The 22,838-nt window shown below is 56.4% G+C and overlaps 13 protein-coding genes across 13 annotated transcripts; 9 read left to right on the top strand and 4 right to left on the bottom strand.

Moving 5' to 3' along the window:
* Window positions 1-247: 247 nt before the first annotated feature.
* On the top strand, window positions 248-788 carry DL89DRAFT_28104 (uncharacterized protein). Its single transcript, XM_040889621.1, has one exon. It carries the CDS (start codon window positions 399-401, stop codon window positions 672-674), a length of 276 nt encoding a protein of 91 aa, XP_040742030.1. The 5' UTR covers window positions 248-398; the 3' UTR covers window positions 675-788.
* Window positions 777-2,346, top strand: DL89DRAFT_28110 (nucleotide-diphospho-sugar transferase). Its single transcript, XM_040889623.1, has one exon. It carries the CDS (start codon window positions 904-906, stop codon window positions 2,176-2,178), a length of 1,275 nt encoding a protein of 424 aa, XP_040742029.1. The 5' UTR covers window positions 777-903; the 3' UTR covers window positions 2,179-2,346.
* DL89DRAFT_268731 (uncharacterized protein) lies at window positions 2,201-5,433 on the bottom strand. The gene is made up of 19 exons (XM_040888026.1): window positions 4,880-5,433; window positions 4,679-4,843; window positions 4,493-4,554; window positions 4,453-4,465; window positions 4,397-4,422; window positions 4,339-4,369; window positions 4,291-4,308; window positions 4,185-4,260; window positions 4,115-4,160; window positions 4,003-4,090; window positions 3,712-3,981; window positions 3,534-3,672; window positions 3,486-3,509; window positions 3,274-3,461; window positions 3,206-3,252; window positions 3,103-3,178; window positions 2,908-3,060; window positions 2,525-2,867; window positions 2,201-2,463 (listed from the first exon to the last, which is right to left on the bottom strand). Exons 1-19 carry the CDS (start codon window positions 5,061-5,063, stop codon window positions 2,256-2,258), a joined length of 2,157 nt encoding a protein of 718 aa, XP_040742028.1. The 5' UTR covers window positions 5,064-5,433; the 3' UTR covers window positions 2,201-2,255.
* Window positions 5,434-5,603: 170 nt separating this feature from the next.
* Window positions 5,604-6,832, bottom strand: DL89DRAFT_268730 (uncharacterized protein). The gene is given in 3 exon segments (XM_040888025.1): window positions 5,604-5,864; window positions 5,920-5,965; window positions 5,985-6,832. 3 exon segments carry the CDS (start codon window positions 6,745-6,747, stop codon window positions 5,699-5,701), a joined length of 975 nt encoding a protein of 324 aa, XP_040742027.1. The 5' UTR covers window positions 6,748-6,832; the 3' UTR covers window positions 5,604-5,698.
* Window positions 6,833-7,704: 872 nt separating this feature from the next.
* Window positions 7,705-8,430, top strand: DL89DRAFT_294133 (HAD-like protein; the record flags this gene model as incomplete). The annotated part of the gene is made up of 3 exons (XM_040890481.1): window positions 7,705-7,877; window positions 7,928-8,345; window positions 8,386-8,430. 3 exons carry the CDS (start codon window positions 7,705-7,707, stop codon window positions 8,428-8,430), a joined length of 636 nt encoding a protein of 211 aa, XP_040742026.1.
* A 2,208-nt stretch (window positions 8,431-10,638) lies between these two features.
* DL89DRAFT_294132 (uncharacterized protein) lies at window positions 10,639-11,223 on the top strand (the record flags this gene model as incomplete). Its single annotated transcript, XM_040890480.1, has 1 exon — window positions 10,639-11,223. One exon carries the CDS (start codon window positions 10,639-10,641, stop codon window positions 11,221-11,223), a length of 585 nt encoding a protein of 194 aa, XP_040742025.1.
* DL89DRAFT_268729 (uncharacterized protein) lies at window positions 11,127-12,437 on the bottom strand. Its single transcript, XM_040888024.1, has one exon. The coding sequence runs from the start codon at window positions 12,369-12,371 to the stop codon at window positions 11,349-11,351; it is 1,023 nt and encodes a 340-aa protein (XP_040742024.1). The 5' UTR covers window positions 12,372-12,437; the 3' UTR covers window positions 11,127-11,348.
* Window positions 12,438-12,904: 467 nt separating this feature from the next.
* On the top strand, window positions 12,905-15,158 carry DL89DRAFT_258786 (DUF747-domain-containing protein; the record flags this gene model as incomplete). The annotated part of the gene is made up of 4 exons (XM_040885630.1): window positions 12,905-14,065; window positions 14,135-14,325; window positions 14,418-15,015; window positions 15,087-15,158. The coding sequence occupies 4 exons, from the start codon at window positions 12,905-12,907 to the stop codon at window positions 15,156-15,158; spliced, it is 2,022 nt and encodes a 673-aa protein (XP_040742023.1).
* Window positions 15,159-15,625: 467 nt separating this feature from the next.
* Window positions 15,626-16,788, top strand: DL89DRAFT_27984 (uncharacterized protein). The gene has a single exon (XM_040889581.1). The coding sequence runs from the start codon at window positions 15,768-15,770 to the stop codon at window positions 16,584-16,586; it is 819 nt and encodes a 272-aa protein (XP_040742022.1). The 5' UTR covers window positions 15,626-15,767; the 3' UTR covers window positions 16,587-16,788.
* DL89DRAFT_294129 (uncharacterized protein) lies at window positions 16,715-17,322 on the top strand (the record flags this gene model as incomplete). The annotated part of the gene is made up of 2 exons (XM_040890479.1): window positions 16,715-17,071; window positions 17,206-17,322. The coding sequence occupies 2 exons, from the start codon at window positions 16,715-16,717 to the stop codon at window positions 17,320-17,322; spliced, it is 474 nt and encodes a 157-aa protein (XP_040742021.1).
* A 368-nt stretch (window positions 17,323-17,690) lies between these two features.
* DL89DRAFT_225034 (putative endoribonuclease L-PSP) lies at window positions 17,691-18,074 on the top strand (the record flags this gene model as incomplete). The annotated part of the gene is made up of 1 exon (XM_040884726.1): window positions 17,691-18,074. The coding sequence occupies one exon, from the start codon at window positions 17,691-17,693 to the stop codon at window positions 18,072-18,074; it is 384 nt and encodes a 127-aa protein (XP_040742020.1).
* A 37-nt stretch (window positions 18,075-18,111) lies between these two features.
* Window positions 18,112-20,326, bottom strand: DL89DRAFT_294127 (uncharacterized protein; the record flags this gene model as incomplete). Its single annotated transcript, XM_040890478.1, has 4 exons — window positions 18,112-18,834; window positions 18,915-19,448; window positions 19,498-19,707; window positions 19,739-20,326. The coding sequence occupies 4 exons, from the start codon at window positions 20,324-20,326 to the stop codon at window positions 18,112-18,114; spliced, it is 2,055 nt and encodes a 684-aa protein (XP_040742019.1).
* A 2,094-nt stretch (window positions 20,327-22,420) lies between these two features.
* Window positions 22,421-22,765, top strand: DL89DRAFT_268726 (uncharacterized protein). The gene has a single exon (XM_040888023.1). It carries the CDS (start codon window positions 22,464-22,466, stop codon window positions 22,674-22,676), a length of 213 nt encoding a protein of 70 aa, XP_040742018.1. The 5' UTR covers window positions 22,421-22,463; the 3' UTR covers window positions 22,677-22,765.
* The last annotated feature ends 73 nt before the right edge of the window (window positions 22,766-22,838 follow it).

The raw sequence follows: 22,838 nt of genomic DNA, 5'->3' as shown, positions 1-22,838 counted from the left end.
GGTGTTATGAGGTTGATGCAAATATCGATAGCCCGAGGACAGTACCCGATATAAGCTATCCTGGACCCTACCGAAGATTCGACCAGATGTTGCTTAGATTTACTAGTTCAACGGTTTTTGGAATCTGGGGCTGCATTTTTGAAGGCATCGATTTCTTTCATGGCAGTCCAGGCCAGGAAGCTTTGGCGAGTTTGGAAAAAGCAGGAGAGGAGAGAGCCGATACTAGCTCTTCCGGGCTATGGATGACGGCAAAAACGTATGCCTATGCTGCTGCGGCATTACTCGTCGCCACTGCTCGCCTATGCAGCTGTTGCATCCGGACTCTGTGGGCGATTCTATCTGCACCAGAGCACTTTGTGCAGAAAGGGCTCGAGCTGGTCATCACGGGCTGGCTGCCAATGCTCATGACTGCCAGGTCGTATTTGAGCAGCGTAGCACCGGTGATGGAGCTTTCTGCCTGTCTTAGGTCCGTGTACAGGACCAAGTCAACAGAGTTCCTGTCGGCGAAATACCATATGCTCGTTGTAGTGGAGCTTGCCCTTGTGTGGACGCTGTGTCTGTATCAGATGCCGTTTGGTCTGGATCTCTCGGTTATATCCTGGCGCAGTATTGCAAAGGGCATCTGCAGCGCCATCCTGGTCATCCAGCATGTGGTGTACCGGAGCCAAGAGTGAGCGAACGTGCGTGGGACTGGGCGATCGGCAAGAAGCGTGCAAAGAACGTGCGGGTGGCCTGAGTGAACGTCAGCACAAAGCGAATGTGGGGGCCCAAGAATGATGCAGTTCCACACGTCGCCGTTGTTTTGCTTTTCCCTTTTCTGCTTTTGCTGAGCTGGAAATAAAATTTTTCTTCGCACTTTGGCTTTCAGACCTAATCACTCATCTATTCTACTTACATTCGACAATGAACAAGGCGGTTATTCTCGTTGGTGGGCCCTCGCGCGCGACGCGGTTCCGTCCGCTCAGCATGCACCTGCCGCAGCCGCTGTTCCCGGTGGGCGGGCGGCCGATTATCTGGCACCAGATCAAGGCGCTGTCGGCGGTCAAGGACCTGAAGGAGATCATCCTGCTCGGGTTCTTTGAGGACTTTGTGTTCCGGCCGTTCCTGGACAAGTGCCAGGAGGAGTTCCCTGAGATCACGTTCAAGTACCTGCGCGAGTACTCGCGTCTGGGGACGGCGGGCGGGTTCTTCCACTTCCGCGACCAGATCCAGCGGGGGTCGCCAAAGAACATCTTCATGCTGTACACGGACATCTGCTGCTCGTTCCCGCTGAACGACCTGCTGAAGCAGCACGAGCGGCACGGGCGGCTGGGCACAATCATGGTGACCAAGGTGGATCGGTCGCAGGCGAACAAGTACGGGTGCGTTGTGGTGGACAACGAGACGAAGCTGGCGGAGCACTACGTGGAGAAGCCCGAGACGTATGTGTCGGATCTGGCGTCGGCGGGTGTGTTTGTGTTTGACCACGAGATCTTCCGCTTCCTGGCGCAGGCGATGGACAGGCGCGCGTCCGAGTTCGAGCACGAGCGCGCCAAGGAGAACGCATATGGGCGTGCAGCCGACGACGAGGATGGCAGCCAGGACATCAACCGCCTGCGGCTTGAGCAGGATGTGCTGCGCCAGATGGCAGCCGAGAAGAAGCTCAGCGCCTTTGTCTGCCATGGCTTCTGGCGCCAGATCAAGTCGGCTGCATCAGCAGTGCCCGCCAATGCCTTGTATCTGCAGAAGGCGCTGAAGGAGACGCCTGCGCTGCTGGCCAAGCAGACCGACGGCGGTCCGGAGATCACCGGCGCGGTCTACATTCACCCGACGGCTCAGGTCCACCCGACGGCCCGCCTCGGCCCCAACGTCTCGATCCACGCGCGTGTGGTGGTTGGTCCGGGCGTGCGCATCAACGACGGCATTGTGCTGGACAATGTCCACATCAAGGAGAACGCAGCAGTGCTGCATGCGATCGTCGGCTGGGACTGCCGCATTGGCAAGTGGGGTCGTGTCGAGGGCTCGCCGGTGGCCAGCACCGACGATATCGACGAGCTGACGCACGCCGGCCGCAAGGTCAACAGCATCTGCATCCTGGGTGAGGACGTCCACGTCAAGGACGAGGTCTTCATCCGCAACTCCATTGTGCTGCCGCACAAGGATCTGGGCAGCAACCAGCACAACGAGATCATCATGTAATGCTCCATTCTCAGACTTTCCAATATACAGGATACCAGATGAGGCCAGTTTTGGCTCGCCATTAATGCTTTTTTTGGTTACGAATAGTACTCGTTGAAGAACTGCAGCCGCCGGTACACCTCGGCCGTGCTGCGCTTCTCGCGGATCTTGTGCATGTCGTCGATGTCGGTGCCCTGCAGCAGCAGCGAGTCCTCCTCGGCGGTCCATGCGCCATGCGGCCGCTGGCTACCGGCCAGGATCCAGCCGCGCGCCAGCCCCCAGTTGCCGCTGCACATGTAGAGCACCCTCAGGGCCTCGTCTGGCGAGCACTGGAGTGCCGACAATCAGGCCCTTGACATGCCGGCACATGAGCTCCTTGTCGGCCATCGACATCTCGACTTCGTTGTCGCCATACACCCGCATCGTCCCGCCGATCACCGTGGCCTGCGCCGGCGACGACGGCGGGGAGATGACCGAGCGCAAGTGCATAGGCACTGTGCGCCGGGGCGTGGCAGGCGACTGCGGCAGCGACTCGTTCACCCGGCTGCTGTTGGTCTGCTGCCGGTGGTCGAGCGAAAGCAGCACTTGCTCGCAGAACGACAGCTGGTGGTGCGACGAGATACGTCGGTGCTGGAGCCGGGTCTGCCTCGATGCGCTGGTGCGCCCAGGACTTTCCGCCGGCGCTGGCTGCTTCTGGATAGCTGCTGGTCCTGCATCCGTCAAGCTCGTCCAGCATTTCGGATGCCGGACGCCAGTTTTCGGTCTCGAGCGCATCAGTGTCGTTGGTGGCCAGGGTTCCTGGCGAGAACATGCCAGCAAGGCTCCGTGTGAGGGTGGGTGTATGCTCGCCGGACTCCTCTCCCTCGGATCCTGCCTCTTCTGCCCCTTCCCCGATGATAGCTGCTCAGGGCTGGCTGAGCTATCGCGACGCTCTGGCAGACACACCATTGCCCTGGACTTCCGGCTCCGATGTCCTCGACTCAGCATCGCTCGATGTGCTGCTACTACATAGCATCTGGCTCTGGGGCAAAGGCGCTGTACTGCTAACCTGCTTCTCATTGCCAGGTGCCTGCGCATTACCAGTAGCCGCTGCCGCTGGCTGGCTAAGAACAGCACTGTGTGACAGCGCCGAGTTCTTTGGTCTGCGCAGCGGGCCTTTGCCCCTGCGCGCAGTGTTTCGCATTGGCAGGCTGCGGCCGCGCTTCGACTGGCGGCCGCTCCCGGGGTTCTTTGCCTTGCCATTCTGCGACAGTGGTGAGGGCTGGGCGGGTTTCTGCAGTCCGCCCGACTCGGTGAGCTGCTCGCTCTTTTGTCGGAGCCTGGATGACCGGCGCACGGGGGTCACCGAGTCCCTGGCCCGCCGCTTTCTCGATGACCCAGACAACCGCGCATCCACCTCCTGGCTTTCCTCCTCTACATCAGAACTGTTCAGGATCGGCGACGTGTTGGTGTCTGATCCATCGCCAAGTTCAGGTTCCTCTGCTGCTTTGGACCTGGGCAATGAGCTTTTTGATGCTGGTCGCGAGCTTGCCAGTGCAGGCTCCAGTAGAGAACTGGATTTAGGGGGTATTCTGTCAGCTGAAATTGCCTCCTCATCTGCTGCATCAGCGCCTTCTCTATTCTGCTCGGCAGTCTCCAGAGCCATGTTCCCCTGCTTGGCACCTGCTGGCTCTCCGCTGTCTTGTAGCTCGACAGCAAGACTAGCCATCAGCGGCGAATCTGAGCTGCTCATGCGGATGCGCTTCGACGCCGAATACGGCGTATAGCTGCGCATGGCATCCGAGCGCCGCCGCTGCGGTGTCGTCTTTGCCCTGTCATCCAGTCCTGCCGGGGAGTGCGTTGGACTCGACAAGCTAGCACCCTCTGCGCCGGAATCCTCGTTAAGAACCACTGGCACTGCAGCCTGCCCGTAGTCCTCAGGAGCACTGCGCTGCTTGCGCCGCCGCTTGCCCAGCACCTTGACCATTGGCGGCGTATTGCTGACTAGCTCAGGACTCGCTGATCTGCTTTCCATTTCCTGTGCTGACTCGAAGGCTGCCGGCTCCTCGCCCTGCTCTTCGCTGGCAGCAGTCGTCGCTCGGTCCCTCAATAGCGACTCCGCGTCTGGGTACTCGCCATCGGACGAGTAGATACCAATCAAGTCGCCAGCATCTGGGTTTGTCGGCTGTGATTCTGGAACACCACCGGGTTGCTGATCCTCAGTAAGCATCGCCTGCCCATTGCCCGTATCAGTGCGCACAAACTCGTAGTTCTCGTCCATCGGCTCTAGCATATCGGGCATCGCTAGCTCAGGACTTGCCTGGTAGCTCTCTGAACTGAGAGCATCACTGGGAACATCGATATTCGATGTCGACGGCTGGGTAGGCAATTCGCGAAACGATTTCCAGTGCGCTCTGCCTGCGTGCTAGTGTGGGCTTTTGTCTCGAACTGCTGCGCCTGTCCACCACTGCTCGCCAGTCTGTGGCCTGCCTGGCTGCTGGTGGAGTTTTGCTTCTGGTCTGCGAGGCTGCTGATATTGAACCGGGGCTGCTCAGCAGCATGGACCGGCTGGGCGTTGTTGTCCGGCGCCGAGATGTGCTTGCAATAGTGCGCTCTCTTGGCTGTGGTGCCTGGAGCCTCTGGCTAGTCTTATCGCCAAGCTCTTGCGACTCTTGCAACTCTGTATGCAGCGCTGTTTTGCCATGCTCTGACTGCAGCTGATAAACATGCCCGGCAAAATTACCCGTACTAGACGACTCGCGTTCGCGGAGCTGCTCCAAGCTTTGTGCTTTGCTAGACAGTATAATGTCTGTGATCCGGTCCTCTGGGTCCAATTCCTCGTTTGTATAGCCGATGACTAGATCGCTGACACGCCGTTTCGCGCCGCCAGGAGCCTCCAGCAGCGGTCTTGTGTGTGCTTCATACATGCTAGTTCTGTCGGCTACACGCGTCCTTCCCAGACTGCTTGGCGGCTGCTTGTTTGCAGGGCTTACTCGGTATTTTGTAACATCGACTAGTTTGCCAGCTCGCAAACTGTCGGCTACGAGAGCCGGCAAGTATGTTCTGCGTGCATACGGGCGGTACGGTACGATGTCTAGAATCATGTCGGCCTGTGCCGCATCTCTAAAATCAAGCACTGCACCGCCATTGCTGGCTATAGCTGTGGACACCAAATCGCGGCTGGTAAACTCGCCAATGCTGATTTGGTATGGCTCGCCAGAGTCTTTGGTGAATATGCGGGTGCCAGTGGCGGCCAGCTGTCTTTGTAACTGCGACCGCCGCACGCCGACTGGCCACATTTCTCTGGGTGTGTGCGAATTTGTGCTCATTTTAGACGACTAGGTTGTAGCAAGAAAGACAGGGGCCGGAATAATCGAGCATATGGAGAGTTAAAGAGGCTTTCCATAGCCGTGTTGTGCTCGTCACCACATTGTTTGGTACCAGGGGCTGATCAACAGGGATTTATTGTGCGATCAGCAGCAGGAACAATACTCGTGCCATGTCAGTGCTAGCCAGAAGCTTAACTACTCGGCGTGTTTGTCAGACGCCCAGCTTTTCGAACTCACTGGACCATCAGTTGCGTGCGGAACTCACGCTTTGCTTCCTCAAACGCAATGCGGCGCTTGTCAGCTACCTTCCTCAGCGGCGCTGCTCTCATCAACGGCGAATTCGGCATGACAACAGCGACAAATGCCCTAGCAATTGGAGCCATCCGAAGCGCCATCTTCCTTAGCCCTGTCATATCTGTCCTTCGCCGAATCAGTCAGGGGCAGGATATTGTACTTTATCGAATATGGATGGTACTTCAACGGATCCTTGCGGACCATCGCTGCCATGAGTTCGACTACCTTCATTTCTGCGTTGAATTTGCAGTTGCCTGTCATATGTGAATCCGTTAGCCATCATGTGCTTTCCTGCGCGATCAACAAGCGAAATAACCGCTGCTGTCGGTGGAAGGTGGCTATGACGAGTGGCTAGGGGCTTCGGGACGACGGCATCATCCAAATGCAAGCCAACAACATCATATGGCTTCCTATAGCCAGCCCAGTGCAGAACCGAATAGTACAAAAGCCCCGACGACATAAGCCCAATTACATCCGACGCCTTGCTCGCCTTCAGCATCATGATATGGGGGTTCTTGTAGGCTTCCTCATTTTCGAAAACATAGTGGTTGCCAACAGTCCGGAGAACATATTCCGAGACCATAGGAATAAGCCATGCCGCCTTGCTGGCAGCAGAGGTCTGTGCCTTGATTTTGTCCACATCAGAATCGTAGATACGCTTCGCGTCAGGGTCTGGCTCGACATAGTCGGTTTCGTAGGAACCGTCGCCCCACCCAAGTTTAACAGCCTCGGCGCGAATGAGAGCAAATTCCACAGCATAGGCAGGGTCAGGGCAGAGCGGCTTGTTCAACGCGTATACCTGCATGTAGTAGTCGTCGTCGCATGCGCTGTTGGTATGCCCAGGCTTGCCTAACATAGAAGAGTCGACTGCAGGGAACTTGCGGTCGGCAGGCACCTTGAGATGGCGCTTCCACTGAGCATCTTTCTTTGCCTTTTTAGCTGGATTCCTTGGGTTGTTGCGTAGTTTTGAAATGAAGAGGTAGGACATGTTTGCGAAGAGGGCTGGCGAAATAGCGCTACAAGTAAAATTGTGCTCAATATATATGCAGCAAGCTGTGCGAGATATAGAGCTGGAGAACATGAGGAGGGCAGACAGAAGCGACAACGGATGGCACCAGCTGTTTTTATAGCACGTTCTGGGCGTGAAAATAAAATGCATCAAATGCTTATTGGCATCTTGCACTCGGCAATATAAATCACATAATGCCTGCCGGCAGTACGGCAGGAATCGCCCCGGATCAGCAGAGAACTAGCTGCTTTTTGCACCTGCTATATCAGGAGGTCGACGCAGCTCTAAATGGCAAGTGGTTTGCAGTGATCCATGACGTCTGCGGCATGATGCAATCGAGCGGCGCAGTCTGAGTGTATAGCCACATAGCTCAATAACCGCTCATAGTGAATGTCGACTACTGGGGCCAGACATTACTTTTTAAACTGGTGACTCTGCTCTCCATCTATATTTAAAGAATTGAACGAGTCTGTTTGTCGATTACATTCAATACAATAACTGCCACTAGCTCATATACAATAGAGCCATAGACATTGGATGGGTGACACCAGCTTGAAGATATCGCCTGCTAAATATAGTAATGCCTGGGTGTGCAGAAGACGGGTACCCATTGAGTTTAAACAAGCAATCACATCGCAGACAGATCCCATGTTCTATTGTGTAGGAGAAAAAATGGCAATACAACCATTAGTGCCAAGTGCTGATTCATTTACAAGTCTGCTGACGCATTATTTGCCAATGGTTCACCGTGCTAGCATCTTTTTTGCGCTTCATAGCCCATATGTGAGGGATCTGCATCAACGTCATCAGTGGAGAACACAGGCTGTTAAAGTCTCAGTCCGTTCTCTCCAGTTTCAGCCTATGTTTCGCTGCCTTCCTCGTACTGCATATATTTGGCCTCGACACACAGCAATTCGGAATTACTCTATTACTACCATGGTGCACTACAGCTCCTCTGTGAACGGGACTGCTGCGGATGCACGGCGTATTCGTGGCGTCGTATTCGACATGGATGGCACCCTCGTGACGCCAATGAACGGCTATCTGCAGCAGATGCGCCGCGAACTCTCCATCCCCAACGGTCACGGCATCGTCGCCTACGTCGAAGCGTTTATGCACGGCGAACAGCAGCAGAGGGCTCACCAGCGCATACCACGAGATTGAGCAAGGAGGCGCTGGCGCACATGCAGCTGTCGCCGGGCCTGGTCGACCTGCTAAGGTTCCTGAAAGCCAGCAATTTGCCGGTGGCAATAATTACCCGGAACAGCTTGGCCTCGGTGGAGCATTTTCTGGGCGATGTTGTCGATCGCTCGGTGCCAGTATCCGAGCGTTCGCTGTTTGCATTCCACCCAATCATCGACCGCAGCTTTAAGCCAACCAAGCCCAGCCCCGACAGTCTCCTCCATGTCGCCAGGGCGTGGGGCGTGGAGCCGAGTGAGCTGATGATGGTGGGCGACCATGTCGACGATTTGCTGTGTGGGAGCCAGGCGGGCGCGGTGGCGGCGCTGCTGCGCTACGAGGGGAACGGGCAGTTTGCAAGTGCCGCGCATGTTGTTGTGGATAGGATTGACGAGCTGGTGGGCAAACTCAGAGACGGGTTTGATGTCGACATGGAAGCTGGTCAGCAGCGTCGACCCGACCTGCTATTATGTGACGGCCTAGGTGTCTCTCCTGTGCCAGCTTCTCCCTCGTGCAGTGACTAATATATCCCATGCATTCAGAAAAGCCCGCCATACGTGGCCATTGGCCTGCCATATCTGTCTCAGGCTTTCTGGCATTTTACGGCGGCCCTCGGGTGTGTTCGGAGAGCACAAGTAGTTCACGATTCCAAGTTGTTTGAATAATGGCCTGCACAGCAGAATGGACGCTTCCGAGAGGGAAACCATCGCTGATTGGGCAGCTGAGTGGTTGAGCCAGACAGTATATGTAACGATTAAGTGCATGTATGCACGCCTCTTGCATATGCGAGCTCCATGAGTGGGCTCTGTGACCAGCGCAACAGGAAACCGCCGACATTCCACGCGAGTCTCTCGCCCCTCATCCTTCGAGGGAGGCCAATGCAGACACCAAAAGCGGAAGTATGCGCATGACTCGCGGCTTCATTTTTGCCAACTGCTTTTAGCACAATTGCTTGCAACCGAGGCTTATTGCCGCAATGGCGCTGCCATTTTACAATAGCACTCTGAAGCGCACGCTTGTCACAAAACCACGAAGGCGATCTCCATGATTTTTCAGCTTGAATGCTGATACCATTTTTTTAGGAAACAAAACTAGCCCATCCAAGCGCTAGCAAGCGCCTGAGAGCAATCCCTCTCCTTGAAAACCGATTGGCGGGTATATGAAAAAGACTGCATTTCTATAGCATGGTACAGAGAGATGACTGAAGATCTGGGTGCACCGTGTACCATCGTACAGCAGAAAGGGAGACATGCCCGCGGGATTTGTGAATGTAGCTCGCACTTGGCTTTGTGGACCCGTGCGTGCAAAGCACCCCATGGTTGGGTAAATGCACCATCTAGGAACCACATGTGGCAGAAAGGAGAGATTGCCGGCTTTGTGCTGCTGCCATCTACTAGCTTGCATGCACAGCTATTGTTAGGCATCCCTCACGGCCAAGCTAGCAAGGCTGTAGGCGATATACCGAGGGTAGCCTCGGCTCTCCCGCCCCAACGATATGCGGATGGGCACAGACAGACCGACAAACAGTAAACAAACGCACGGAGCTCTGCCTGGGCCTTGCCTGCTGGGATTGGTAAGGATCTGTCTGCCCTGGTATCTGTAAACAAATACACTGGTGCTGGTGTTCGTCGATCAGGTCTATCACGCAGCATTGCTGGTTCTCGAAGGGATGGAAGTGGTGTGGGTTTAATGATGTGGAGCGACATGAGGATACATCTGGATCATTGATTGTTGGCTGGCATCCCTTTTCAACTGCCAGGCACTGCCTTGCTGGCCGAGAAACAGGTATTTGGGCCGGATCGATATGAATGAGGATGATCTTGGCTTGGGCTGGTGTCAGAAAACAACTACAATGCCGTGGGTTCGCTTTTGCAAAAAGAGGATGCAACCCACGGGTCCGCTCTTTGGGCTAGCTCGCCTAGCTGATGCCTCTTTCTAGGGCACCCGGATGCCGACAGTGCCTTTTTGTCCCGGTGGCAGCGATTCCAAATGCGAACAGAGCCGGATACAGCGCCCATGTTCACGAAAGAGCTGCGGCGAATGGGGGCAGTAGACAGGGTTAAGTCGGTGCCGTGCATGGGCATGCTGAACCGGAGACAGCCCCCCTTGTCCGCGGCTGTTGCGCTGCGCAGAGGCTGGCGGCGAGTGCGAACACGAGAATCATGACGGATTTGCGTTCATTGCTTAGACCTCAACCCACCCCTTCAACCCACCCCTTTGAGGCTCCAGAGAGGGTATAGAGTACTCTTTTCAAACTCCGCAATTGGCACGGAGAGTCTGTTGTTTTCTCTTCGTCTCCGACTTGCCAAACCTTATTCCTTTTCTATTCTACTCGATACAGCAACGTCGCCAGGGTTTGTGCTGTTCCCAGTCTGCGCTATTTCCTAGCTGTTCAAGATTGGTGTGCGTTTTTACGTAGGGCAGCTGCATGTGACGGGGCAAGACGTTCCTACTTTTCTCAAAAAATAAAATAATTGTTCTGCGACATCCCGCTTGTCCCGCCTTGGCTATATATACCTCTATCCCCCGCCCGGCGCGGCCACTCTGCTCTTTCCCAGCAACTCGCCCTTCTCTTCCCTCTTTTTTATTTTCGCTGCACATCCCAAACAGAAAATCTCTCTTTTCCCCATTGCTTCCTCATCTCTGAAGCCATACCATTTTCTAAAAAAAGATATATACTCCTTCCCGCTCATGTCGCTCTACGGCACCATGGACCGGTCGTTCTATCCGACCAGCAGCAGCACAGGGTACCCCACGTACTGCACATGCGGTGGCTGCATGCCCAACTATATCTCACAGCGCACAGTAACCCGGGTAATGTACGGCGCACTCCAGGCCATGCACGATTTGCGGCGAGAGGCCGAGCGGCTTTCCCCAGGCCAAATCATCGACGACCCTGGGCTCCTCTGCAGCTACCCGTACAACTGGATTCCGCCGCACTCCACCGAGCCAACAACAGAGGCGCTTTTGGGCGCAGCCAGTATTCTGTGCGTCATCTACCTGATCCTGAACGAGGGCGGCGTGCCAAACCCCGAAAGCATCCGGAGCGTGTGCAATAAGGAGACGGTGCGGCTGCCCGGCACGCACGAGTATGTGCGGTGTGGCGGCTCGGTTATATACGTCTTGCAGGAGCTGACGCAGCAGGTGGAGAGCGATTTGGCCGGAGAAGCGCTGTATGTGGATCCGGACGACCTGATCGAGGCGCTGGCAGGCATTCCGCCATGTGCCACGGACGACGATTTGGATAACTGGCGGCGGCAGCTCAACATTGACTGAGCAAGCCACGCGCCCCATTGACCCGCTCTATTGGCGCAATAACCCCCTTTTGCCACATTCCTTCTCACTCTCTTGTCAATACCAATTAGTGCCTGTAATAAACAATTTTCTGGGGTTTTTGTGCCTCATTCGCACTTCCGCGCGTTGCAGTTGATGCGGTGGCGTGCCAGGTACTTGCTGAAATGCCGCCACTCGGGGTACTTTTCGGCACCTGCGTCGGTGCTGCCGGTACAGGGATCGGTTAGGTAATCTGGCGCCGAGTCAGCGATGACGCGGGGCACGCCATGGAATGCCATACGCGACTCGCCACACATGGCCAGAATATCGCCGCTGCGAAGCCGGATGGCCGACGGCTCGATGTCGCGTGTTCTGCCGCCGACCAGGTACACGCACTCGAGGCCAAGGCTGAGCGAAATCAGCGGCGCCTCCATGTTCTCCTCAGTCTTGTCGACATGGCCCGCCATCGAGTCTTTCTCGCCATAGAAGTTGACTATGCCCGCATGGCACGTGTATTGGCGGCCATCAAAGCCGTTGATAGCGTGGCCGCCGAGTGATGCGTCGGAAATGGCAATGGCGATGGCGCGCATCAGGGAGTCCAAGGCGGGGTCGAAGGCCGTGGAGCCAGAGTCGTAGAGCTTTGTTGTCCAGTTGTACTGCCTGCCCAGAGTGTACCAGCGCAGGCGCGGCAAAAGCGCTGCGGCGGGCTGGGCCTGCTGGTAGAACCTTTCCTTTGGCCTGGTCACAGCGCTTAGCGGACCGTCAAGCGACGAGGCATCCTGCGGGCTAATCAGCGAGCTGTCGTCTTGCATCCCAAACAGCGAGCGGTCCGGCAGGTCAAAGAACGGATCCAGGTTCGACCGATTCGGCGGCTTCGAGCAGTCTACCAGGCATTTGCGCGCCAGCCATCTCTGCGCTTCGGGCGTCAGGGCGTCGCGGATCAGCAGCAGTCCGGGGCGGTCGGGCAGCGCAAAGGCTGCTGGGTGCGGAGTGCGGAACACAGGGAAGCCAAAGCCGGGTAAAGCAAGCGTGTGGGCGAGCGTGGCCGGGATCAGCTCGCAGTCGGGCTCCTTGTGTGCATTGCGGAACGCCTTCTCTGCCTGGCGAAACGCCGTCTGCGGGCGTTTCCCCGAAGCGGCCGATCCGTCCATTCTGGCTTAGAAAGAATTGCAAACGCGCGGGTGGGTGCTAAACAAGGTGGGTCGTTTCTCGGAATATAGCCTGCGTATATTGCATACGCGTGTGCCCCTCCCCCAGCACAATCGATGTTCCTTAGGCGGCTTGCCTGACATTGTGGGGATATGTGGTCGGTCAATGTGAGACACTGCCCTTGTTTGCGATTCTGCGTCAATTGATTGGTGAGCTCAGCGCACGCCCTGATGGCTGTTAAAAATGGCGCCTGTCAACCAGGAACAGGACGAACCAGGATAGCAGAGGCTCTCGAGCTCTTTTTTCCTCGTCCACTTGTAATCTGCTCTAATTTATTTGACCCTGTCATTCCCGTACATTCCTGCTTGGTTCCACAGTGTTTAGCAAACAGAAAGCATCCCGGTGTGCACGCACTGCCCGTTTCTCGTACTCCCTATAAAACTCTCTTCACTGATACTTGTGCGCTCTCTTTACTCTGCCTTGCATATTACCGCTCTTTATTGCTTTCAGCACGCACCACCACATACAGTCTACAATGTCGCAGGGAGATACATTCGTAGCAGACGCCTGCCGACATAGCAGCAGCCTGTTCACTACCGTGGAAGCCAATTCGCGTCGCAATACTATTCACAAAGCAGCATCAGCAGAGGCAGCACCAGGCGTTCACGAGACAGCCGACAGCAGCCTGTGTTCGCCGCCCCACAGCCGTCGAGAGCGTGACCGTGCAGTGTCACGAGCATACAAGACCGTTTCCGCGCGCGATCTGCGCCGGCAAACCCTTCAGGGACACTACCAGGCGAGTCTCGACCAGCCGTCGCGCTCGAGCCTGGACGGCCATCGATCAGCGATCAATAAACAGATGAATCGCAAGTCGACTATGCGCGACCACCGTCTGGAACCGAGCCGGCCAAGACGGTACACCATGGAGCCGCACCACACGCGCAACATGTCGTGTCCAACACTGGATATCACTCGTATTATGCGGTCGATTGGTGGCAGCCCGGCGTCGCTAAGCTCGGCGCCTATGCGTGAGTCTGAAACAGCGTGGCCAGCGCGGCGCGCACGGTCAGCGCGGACGCCAACAAAACCTAATAGTGTGCCAGAATCCGCGCAGCGCTATTCCCTGGCCAGCCTCCGCTCAGTGACACCTAACGCAGATGTTTCAAGCGGTGTGGCTTCCGTACAGAGCCAGCTGGATTTATTGACGGCGTTGCTGGAAGATACCCCTGGAGCAGTTCCGTGCAGTAACGCCGAAACCTCGAATAGCCTCAAATTCAGCCAGTATGAGTTTGCTACTGCTGCCATGCCAAACCGCCCTCGGCACAGGCGAGGATCGTTGTCAGCCAACGATGGTGACTTTTTTAATGACGCCATTGGCCAGTCTCTGTTGATGGCCGACGGGCTGAGGCACCGCGCGTCTCTAAAGCACCGCGATGCGGCCACACCCGACGTGCATGTCACCCGCGGTGCTGTCGCCACCCCTCCGTCGCCGCCCTTGTCTGAAATCACTGACGCAATGTTTGCGTCGCCGCACGACTCGCCCCAGCAAAAGGTGCAGCGTGCAGCATCGGCACGCAGCAACGCGATCGAGCAGCAGCAGCAGCACGACAGTAAAGCGCTGGAGCACACTGTCAGGCGAGTCCTACGGAAATGGCCCATAAACGATACAGCTACAACCAAACTGCCTTGGCCGAGGGTCTGCAGGATGCGCTGGATGACACCATCCATACCGATTTGACACCTTCTCAACACTTCTGCGGACCAGCCGGAGGAAACCATGACTATTACTCTAAAGGGGCCGGGGAAGCAGGCCAGCGGCGAATTCGACGGCAGCGAGCAGAGCGCGTCTTTGCGCCCATCTGTAGACGACAGGCCGCTGCGACCATCACTCGATAGCATTGGAGATGCGGCAGTGCCGGCAGTGTACCTGAATGGCTCAGCGTCGCTGTGGGACCAGTATGTGGCTAGAGTTGACATCGGCGGAGTTTGACCAGAACATCCACCTGAAGCGGCAGCGCGTGTTCCAGCTTCTGCGTGTGCCGTGGGAGGCCGAAAAGCTGCTGTGGTTTGGGATTGCCATCTGCTTTGACGCGCTTCTCTACGTGTTTGCGATTCTACCGGTGCGCTTCCTTCGAGCCGCCTGCAGCCTTATTGCCGGCCGTGTTTACTGAGCTGCCGGTGATTCTCGAGACCCTGGCCAGCTCTGAGCCGGCAAAGCGTGCCGCAGCAGTGCTGCCTGAAACGTGGAAGACGAGGCTTGTGGGCGCTGGCAGCTCACTGGTCGGTGTAGTGGCAAGGATATCTGGCCGGCCGCGCAGCAATAGCGCTACACGGTGGCTGTCGCCGATCCAGCTGTTTGACTTTTACCGCGGCCTGCTTCTGATTGTCACCTGCGCAATGCTGTGCCGCATCGACGCCGCACAGATGTACCACAGTATCCGGGCGCAGAGCTCACTGAAGCTGTACTTTATCTTCAGCGCCCTGGATATCTTTGACCGCCTGCTGTCGTCGTACGGGCACGACGTACTAGATGCCCTGCAGTCGACCGTGACCGACCCGCGGTCGCAGCGTTGGCGCAGCGGGCTTGGCTACTACGCCCTGGCCCAGGGCTACATGTTCGTCCACACGCTGGTGCTGTTCTACCAGGTGATCACCCTGAATGTGGCCTGTCAATGCGTACAGCGACCAGCTCCTGTCTTTGCTGATCTCGAATCCAGTTTGTGGAGATCAAGAGCAACGTGTTCAAGAAGTGGGAGAAGGAGATGCTGTTCCAGGTGTCGTGCGCCTGACATCGTCGAGCGGTTCCAGCAAATCGTGTTTTTGCTCATCATTATTCTGCGCAACCTCGCTGAGCTCTCAGGCACGGGCTTTTCGGCGCTATTCACAAGCGACACGCAGCAGCCGCCAGTGCAGCCGCCGGTTGCGTTTGATGCGGCAACACCGTCGGCGTTTGGTCCGCTGCTGCCAGCATGGATGTCGGCGCCGATAATTAACCGGGTGGCGACGCCAGTGCTGATGGTCCTGGGGATCCGAGATTCTGATCGACTGGATCAAGCACACTTTCATCACCAAGCTCAACTGGATCCGGCCAGAAATCTACTCGCACTATATTGACGTTCTGTCGCGCGACCTGGCGTGTTCCAAGTCACAGCAGTCCTCATCCACTGCGTCTGTTCCGGGAGAGGCGCAGCCGGCGGTAGCGGCGGTAGCAGCAGCAGAGATCGCGTCACCGAGGCGGTCAGGCGAGTCTGGGCGGAATAGCAGCGCCAGCGATGGAGCATCGCGACCGGTTCCTCCTGCGTCGTCGGTGCTGACACATGCAGTTGGGAAGCTGTCGGCATGGGTCAAGGTGCATCTGGTGCCGGACTCTGACATCACTGTGATCGAGAGCGACTCTGATGGTCGATGATGAAGGCACTGTGCGGGCGAGCACCGAGCTGGGACGGGCCCACGGACACCGGCGCACCCGGTCGGTGACACGGCCGCAGCTGTTTGTCGAGCAGTCGTCGAAGGTCGCCCGGCGCCTGGGGCTGTCGCCAATGCCGCTTGCCATGCATGGTCACTTTGATGCTCCTCCAGGTCTTGCATATTCTGGCTGCGTCCTCGCGCAGCAATCTCCTGGCGCTGCAGCAGACGGTGGCAGACGAGGCCTTGAAGACTGCGCCGGGCTCGAGCTGGGTCTTTGCTATCCCGCTTGTCGGCCTGGTTCTGCGGGCACTCTCGATGGTCGTGCGGACTGCTGCCAGCATGCTGACTGCCGAGGGGCTGTCGTATTTCGGATATGTGCTGCTGCACCCGCACGCCATGGTGGCCTGGGTTCTTTGGCCGTTCACATCGCCGCGCAGGCGGACCCGTGGCAGGCGCGTTTCTTCGGCTGGGCCATTCTGGACATTGTCGGGTGGGCAGCCATGGTTCTGATTGTCTACGCACTAGTGGTGTGGATCAAGCTGATGGCGGGCACCCGCCTGGTGCAGTTTGCGTGGGTGCGGCACCGCGACTTTGAGCGCCGTACCAAGGAGAACAAGGGCACAAAGGCAGATACGAAGAACCTCAAGCAGTTTGACGACTCGACAAAGAAGCTTGACAACGACGCGTTCTTTGAGGTTGGCAAGCTGATCGGCAAGGAGAAGACCGAGGCTGAGTGGGAGAAGCAGAGACCGAAGTGGACTATGGACAACATTGAGCGGTACTCGCTGTTCAAGAGCCGCGTCCCGTAGAAATAAAATCGCTCCCCATATCTGTTGTTGGGGGAGGCCGTCTGACTGCGCTGTTTCCTGCAAAAAATGTTTTTTCTTCTACAAGCTAGGATTCTAGAACTACACTGTAAACTCATACTACATACACTATGTCTCGAGGAGGAGGACGCGGCCGCGGCCGCGGCACACGGCGCGAAATGAGCGCACTGCAGACTGAGTTGATCGGCAAATCCCTGTTCAGCAAGGTCGACGACGAGTCCAGCGTGTTCCCCGAGTACGACGTGTCGACCGGCAAACCGCCCTCCAGAGAGGAAACACACATCGCTCAGCTGCTCTCCTCCTACCGCCAGACCCTGGTAACCTCGATGTTCTACCTGCAGCCACCAGCGCCTCCCCGCGACATCGAGCGGTTCTCGGACCGCTTCTACACGACCGACGCCAACCGCAATCCCTCGCTGCGGACACTCAAAACCAGCCTCGATCTGTTCCCGGACGAGCTGCACAATGTTGTTTCTGTCCAAGAAGCGGTCCAAGAAGAGCAAGAGCAGCGGCGATGGCGGCGATGGACTGCTGGATGCGCTGAATGGCGCCAAGGACGACGACGACGAGGACGAGGACAGCGAGAAGAAGGAGGGCTGAGGAGGACGAGGAGATGGAGGAGATCGCCGAGGAGGACGAGGAGGAGGAGAACGACTACATGGACTCGTACTTTGACAACGGCGAGGCCGACGACATCGGACGGCATGGACGACGATGAGGGCGGCGGCGAGTACAGCTAGAAGGGCCGTCCAAGTGCGGATATTTCGTGTTTTCAAAAAATAAAAAATATTTGCCGCTGGGAACTGGATAATTCTCAGAGGGCATCTTTCCCATCCAGGCTGGCAGGGTGGAAGCGGGAGGATCCGTGTGAGCAAGCGAGAAATGCTTAAATTGAGCGGGTAGCGGGCGAGGGGCCTGGTCCAAGAACCGCTTTGCCACACCTCCCTCCTCCTTGTTGATCTTCTACTTTTCGCTGTGAGAATAAAGTCAGTGACGCATTAGTCAGCCCTACTCCTTATAATGTTCGCCCGCGCCGCCGCCAAGTCGTTCACCCGTTTCTCTTCTTCGCAGATCGCAATTCGCTCAATGTCTCGCAAGGTCGTCTCTACCACCAACGCGCCCGCCGCCCTGGGCCCCTACTCGCAGGCCATCGTCTCGGACAACACGGTGTACGTGTCGGGCCAGATCCCGATCAACCCGGCGTCGGGCGAGATCGAGGCCAAGGACATCACGGGCCAGACCGAGCAGGTCCTGAAGAACCTCGAGGCGGTGCTGGTTGCCTCGGGCAGCAGCATCGCCAACGTGGTCAAGACCACGTGCTTCCTCGATGACATCAACGAGTGGCCCGCCATGAACGACGTCTACGCCAAGGTGTTCCACACCAGCCCGCCCGCGCGCTCGGCGTTCGAAGTCGGCAAGCTGCCCAAGAACGCCAAGGTCGAGATTGAGGCCATCGCCAAGCTCAACTAAGAACACTCTTGTTTGAGGTTTTAAGGATATAAACACATTAGAAGCTGAAGTTGCTAGCATCGCCATGTGTGGATGCTAAATCCAGGCTACGGCCGAAATCCAGCGGCTCGAGCTCGGGCAGCGACAGGAGCTCGAGCTTCTTGATTGCGAGCTCTGGCGATGTGCTGTACCGCCTGGAGGTGATCTCGTCAAACTTGTGGCCACAAAGGCCCTCGGGTGTGCACACGATGGTCTCGCCCTCGCTCTGTGCTGACCCGCGCTTCTCAGCCACCGACATCTGTGACTCCTCGTAGTCTCTGCTGCTGGGCGATGACAGCGCGGACTGGAATGTGCCAGTGACTGACGGGTCGCGGAATTCTGACAGAGCCGGATCCTCGGCAGGGCTGTTCCGGCCCTTGGTCGCTGCCGACGACTCTGACCCTTCAAAGTCCATGCTGGAGCTGGCCGACAGGTGCTTGCTGGTGAGCGAGTCGCTGGTATATACGATTGCGTCCCTGGTTGACATGCACTCCGTGGATGCGTTGCTGTCGGTTGTAGCGTGGATCCGCAGCCCGTCGTCTAGACTGGGCGTCGTTGAAATGCACTTTTCAATGCTGACAGGACGCACCAGCTTTGGCGACACCGTGTCTGAAGGCGACGACTGGGACTCCTTATGCGTAGGCGTGCCCACAGGTGATGCAGGCACTGATTGCGCAGGCAGAGCCGGCATACTGTCGTCAGCCCAGGCGGCCGTGACAACCTCAGCAATGGTCGACTGGCGCTTCGACGGCCGCGTTGGAACCGGCGGCAAAGGCCGAACCAGAACTGGTCACCCGACGCAGGCGTGCTGATTGATGATACTGGTCGCGGGTCCCTGCTATCACCGAACGACTCTGCCTGTGGTGATAGCGGCGAGGCTGGCTGGTGGCTGGACACGGGTCGCTGCACAGGCGTGTATGGGCAGCTCGGTGGCGACATCGATACAGGCGTGAGTACTGGTGCTGGGGTGTCCTTCTGGCCAGCGTAATGTTCGAGGGATTTGGGTCTTGTTGCTCGCGAGTTCTCGCTGAGCAGGTACCCGTATGCCTCGTTGACTGCGCTGCCGTCGCTTTCGGTTGAGAGTGCCGACAGACGGTTATTGATTTCGACCTGCGACGCATGTCCGACATCGCCGAACTTTGAGGTAACCAAACGTAGCGGCACGTCCTTGCTGGCGTACTTTGTGTCGAATCCGCCGCTGACCGGCCGAGATGTCAAGCCAAAGGTAATACGCAGCACATGGCTGAACTGCAGATAGCAGCCTTCAGCCGTGCACACATCGCGGCGCGGCACACGGATGCGCAGATTCTGGACACCATTGAGGCCCCGCAATGGCTGGTCAGAGCTGCCCCAGTCCTGTGCGCAGCCGCCAGTCCTGTGTGTTGCCAGGGTCGATTTCCGAGACCTTGCGGTTGAGTGTGCGTTCGGCCAAGACCACTGCCGACCCCTGTTCGTACCGGGCCGTGGCCAGGAACCCCTTGATGGGCTCGACGGTCTGCGCGCCCGACGCATGCGTCTTCAGTGACACCTGTTCGATCACGGCTGCGCGAATGAATGTCAGCACACGGTCCTTCTGCAGCATCGTCGCATCGATGTCAACTAGAATTGCCTTCTCCTAGTGTGCAGCAGTGGTTTTTCACCTGCACGCAAATATTCATGGCTGTCTGTGCTGCTGCACGCCTGAAAATGCGCTTCACGGGCTCCGCCAGCATCACACCGTCGCGCATCACCAGGGGCTTCAGCCAGCCGACTCCTGACGGCAGTACCTTGGGCGCCAGTTGCACTGACACCGAATCGAATGCCAGCGGCATGATGTTATTCGCGCACTGTGTCACCGCCTCGTACGGGGTGTGCGGGGCATACCCGACAAGCGACCCGCTCATTGTATACGACACTTCGCAGATCGACGCGCGCATGGCCACAGGGAAGTTGATGTTGGGCATGGTGCAAGTAAAGTCGAAGATGTGTGTGCCAGAGATCGAGTCGATGGCGTCAGGTGTGCGCAGGAGGTCTACCGATGTCCGGAAGATTTGCTTGCGTGAGGCACCCAGCTTGGCGCCAAAATCTATGCGCTCCCAGCCTTCAAACATCAGGCGCAGCTGGCGCACTGCTATCGGCTCTCGCACCGAGACCTCTATGCGCCCATGGTATGTGCGCTGTGGTTTGAGCCCTGTCGCTGATGTGTTGAGCGGGAACTCCAGCTTGAAAACCTTTATACGAGGATCAAGCTCCATATTTAGATCGTCTGCAGCTAGCTGTGTACCCAGAAAGCAGTGCTGAACACGAAGTATATGCAAATGTGATGGAGATAAGATTAAAAAAAGCTGCTTGTTTGAGGGCAGTCGATGTGCTGAATAGTGAATAGAGTGGATATAAAAACTCTCTTTCAGAGACTTTGCAAAGAAAAAAGAAGTAGAGGAAAGGGAAGAAAAGATGGCGCCGAAAAAGCAAAGGTTACGTTTGTGCCTGTTTTCTTCTTGTCGCTTAACTGCACTATATCCTGGCCATTTATACCATTTTGCTGCCTGCGTCTGGTTATTTCCGGCTTTCTTTGGCTGGGCCAAGGCAAAACAAGCGTAAGGCAGTAGACCGCTATACGAGAGACTCTTTTTCCAGTTGACCCGTAAAATTTACCCAGCGAATTGCAAAATACGTCGCTCACAAAGCCAGATTGTTCGGAGAGAACTTTGGGCTTCGTTTTTATTTTCCGGCTTGTTCGTGGTGCTTTGCTTCATTTGGTGGTCTTGTGCCGAGCGAGACGCTCCTGAATATCTGACGCACCTTTTCTTCTACTGAAACACCCCCAAACAAACCGACAAAGGGGGCTCTGGGATGTCTGAATATTCGGGCTACAATTAGAGGGCAGAATCAGCATATGGGCGCGCAATATCATTATATCCGGAAAACGCCTCTCCCTCTCCTCCTCCTCGTCGTCCACGGACATCTGAAAACCAACTGACCCCAGTCTTGCCCAGCAGCATTCTACAAATTATCCAAATGCATTTGGCAGCAAGAGCCCCTTACGTTTAGTACGCAGCCACGGACTATTTGTATATAGTACCCTTTGGCCCAATGCGGCCAAGCTGACCCAAGCTCGCTTCGGCTATTGTGTCCGTGGCATGCATAGATGCACTGCCACTCTTTGCCTTGAAAGGCCGCGCTGTTATGCTGTTGCTGTTCCAAGAATTGCCCAATACAATGCAGGTACTGCGAGACAAAGGGCCAGAGCTCATTCTATCTCGTGGAGGCCAGAACATCGCACAAGTGTGCACATGTCTGTCCATACCATTATCTTTTAGCTTCCATTCTGTGTCTGCTTGTTTGGAGAGGAGAGGCTGTCTCCAGCCGTTTCTCCCTTGTTTGCCCACATCTCCGCAGATGCTGACAGCACAGTATGCACCATGGCCAAGCGATCACGTCTTGTCGCAGGATGCAAGGATGTGCGCCCCTGGAAGATGCGGGAGACAGGACTTGCAGATAAGCTCTTGGCAGTGCTGCGCGAAATACCCCATGCGCAGATTCTTGGGCAGGGCGGATTTGAGACAATAGAAGCTCATGTGTGTAGTGCAACATGTGTGCCCGACAGTTCCCATTCGTGTAGAGTCGAATTCGGGCACAGCCTTGCACAATAATACCACCTAGTCACCGAGACACCACCTGCTGCTGAATGCCGCTGTTCTCTCTTTTTCTCGACTCGGGGCGGGATGAGATAAGTTTAGAAATCGAGTCAGCCCAGCTGCTACCCATTCTGGGCAAACAAAATACCCCGGGAGAGGCGCTGCACCCTACATGACCCAACTGCACTCGGAGGTATTTATAGTACCATCTTGCTGTATTGTGCTCTTGCTATCTGCTGAAGGGGAAGGCGTCACAGTGAAAGCAGGAAAGGAACCATCTCCGAGTGCTGCTGCAGCATATGAGAGAATTGGCGCAGCCAGTAGGTCGCTCCCGCTTCAATCCAGTCCTGTCAAAGCGTGTATCTTATTGCAGCCTTTGCAGCTCGTACAGCAATTACGCAATGCAGGCTGCGCACAACCTGCAATTATGCACCAGGCCCAAAGTATATGCATGCTAGGTGGCGTCCTATTTCTGCAATAGCCCAGGTCTGTATTGTTATCGAAGGTGTAATCGACAAAGTCACACCATGTCAGTCAGCTGGTAGACATTTAACGCAATATGGAGCTTCCGCAATGGACTATATGCAACTAATCGGCCACTACAATAGCCAGAAGCCCATGCACTTGCTCCGTGGACCATGCGCTCTTCCCGTGTGTCCATATAAATGCAGACAGATGTAGCCAAGATGTAGGCGAATTCCTCAACATACTATTAGCTGTCTTTTTCCCCCACCGTCACGCATTCAGAAACATCATGAAACTTTCAAGACTGCAGATTATCGCTCTGGTTGTGCTCATTGCTTGTGCCTCGGCTGCGCCTGTCCCAAGCCCACAGTACATCACCGGAGCCCGGCCTGCCAATGCGCAGCCTGCTGATGTAAAGCCTGCTGATGCAAAGCCCCAGATTGCTCGGCTCACTATTCAGCAGTGGTTCCAGCTCTTTGTCTGGCTCCAGCAGAATGTCTAGGACCAGCCAGACACAGACCCTCTCTCAGCCCTAGCTAATATCTTCATCTTGTTTTATAGCCTGTACGAATAAAATCATGACCAACTGCCCACAGTCTGCTTCATCTGCCACGCTCCCGGCCTTCGGTTATCCGCCGTGCAGAGATGATCCGCCTTTGCTATC

The sequence above is a fragment of the Linderina pennispora genome (assembly GCF_002104995.1).
Source record: "Linderina pennispora strain ATCC 12442 chromosome Unknown DL89scaffold_10, whole genome shotgun sequence".
NCBI lineage: Eukaryota > Fungi > Kickxellomycota > Kickxellomycetes > Kickxellales > Kickxellaceae > Linderina > Linderina pennispora.
Note: the sequence above shows the minus strand (reverse complement) of the source record. Positions and strands in the feature narration are given on the sequence as shown.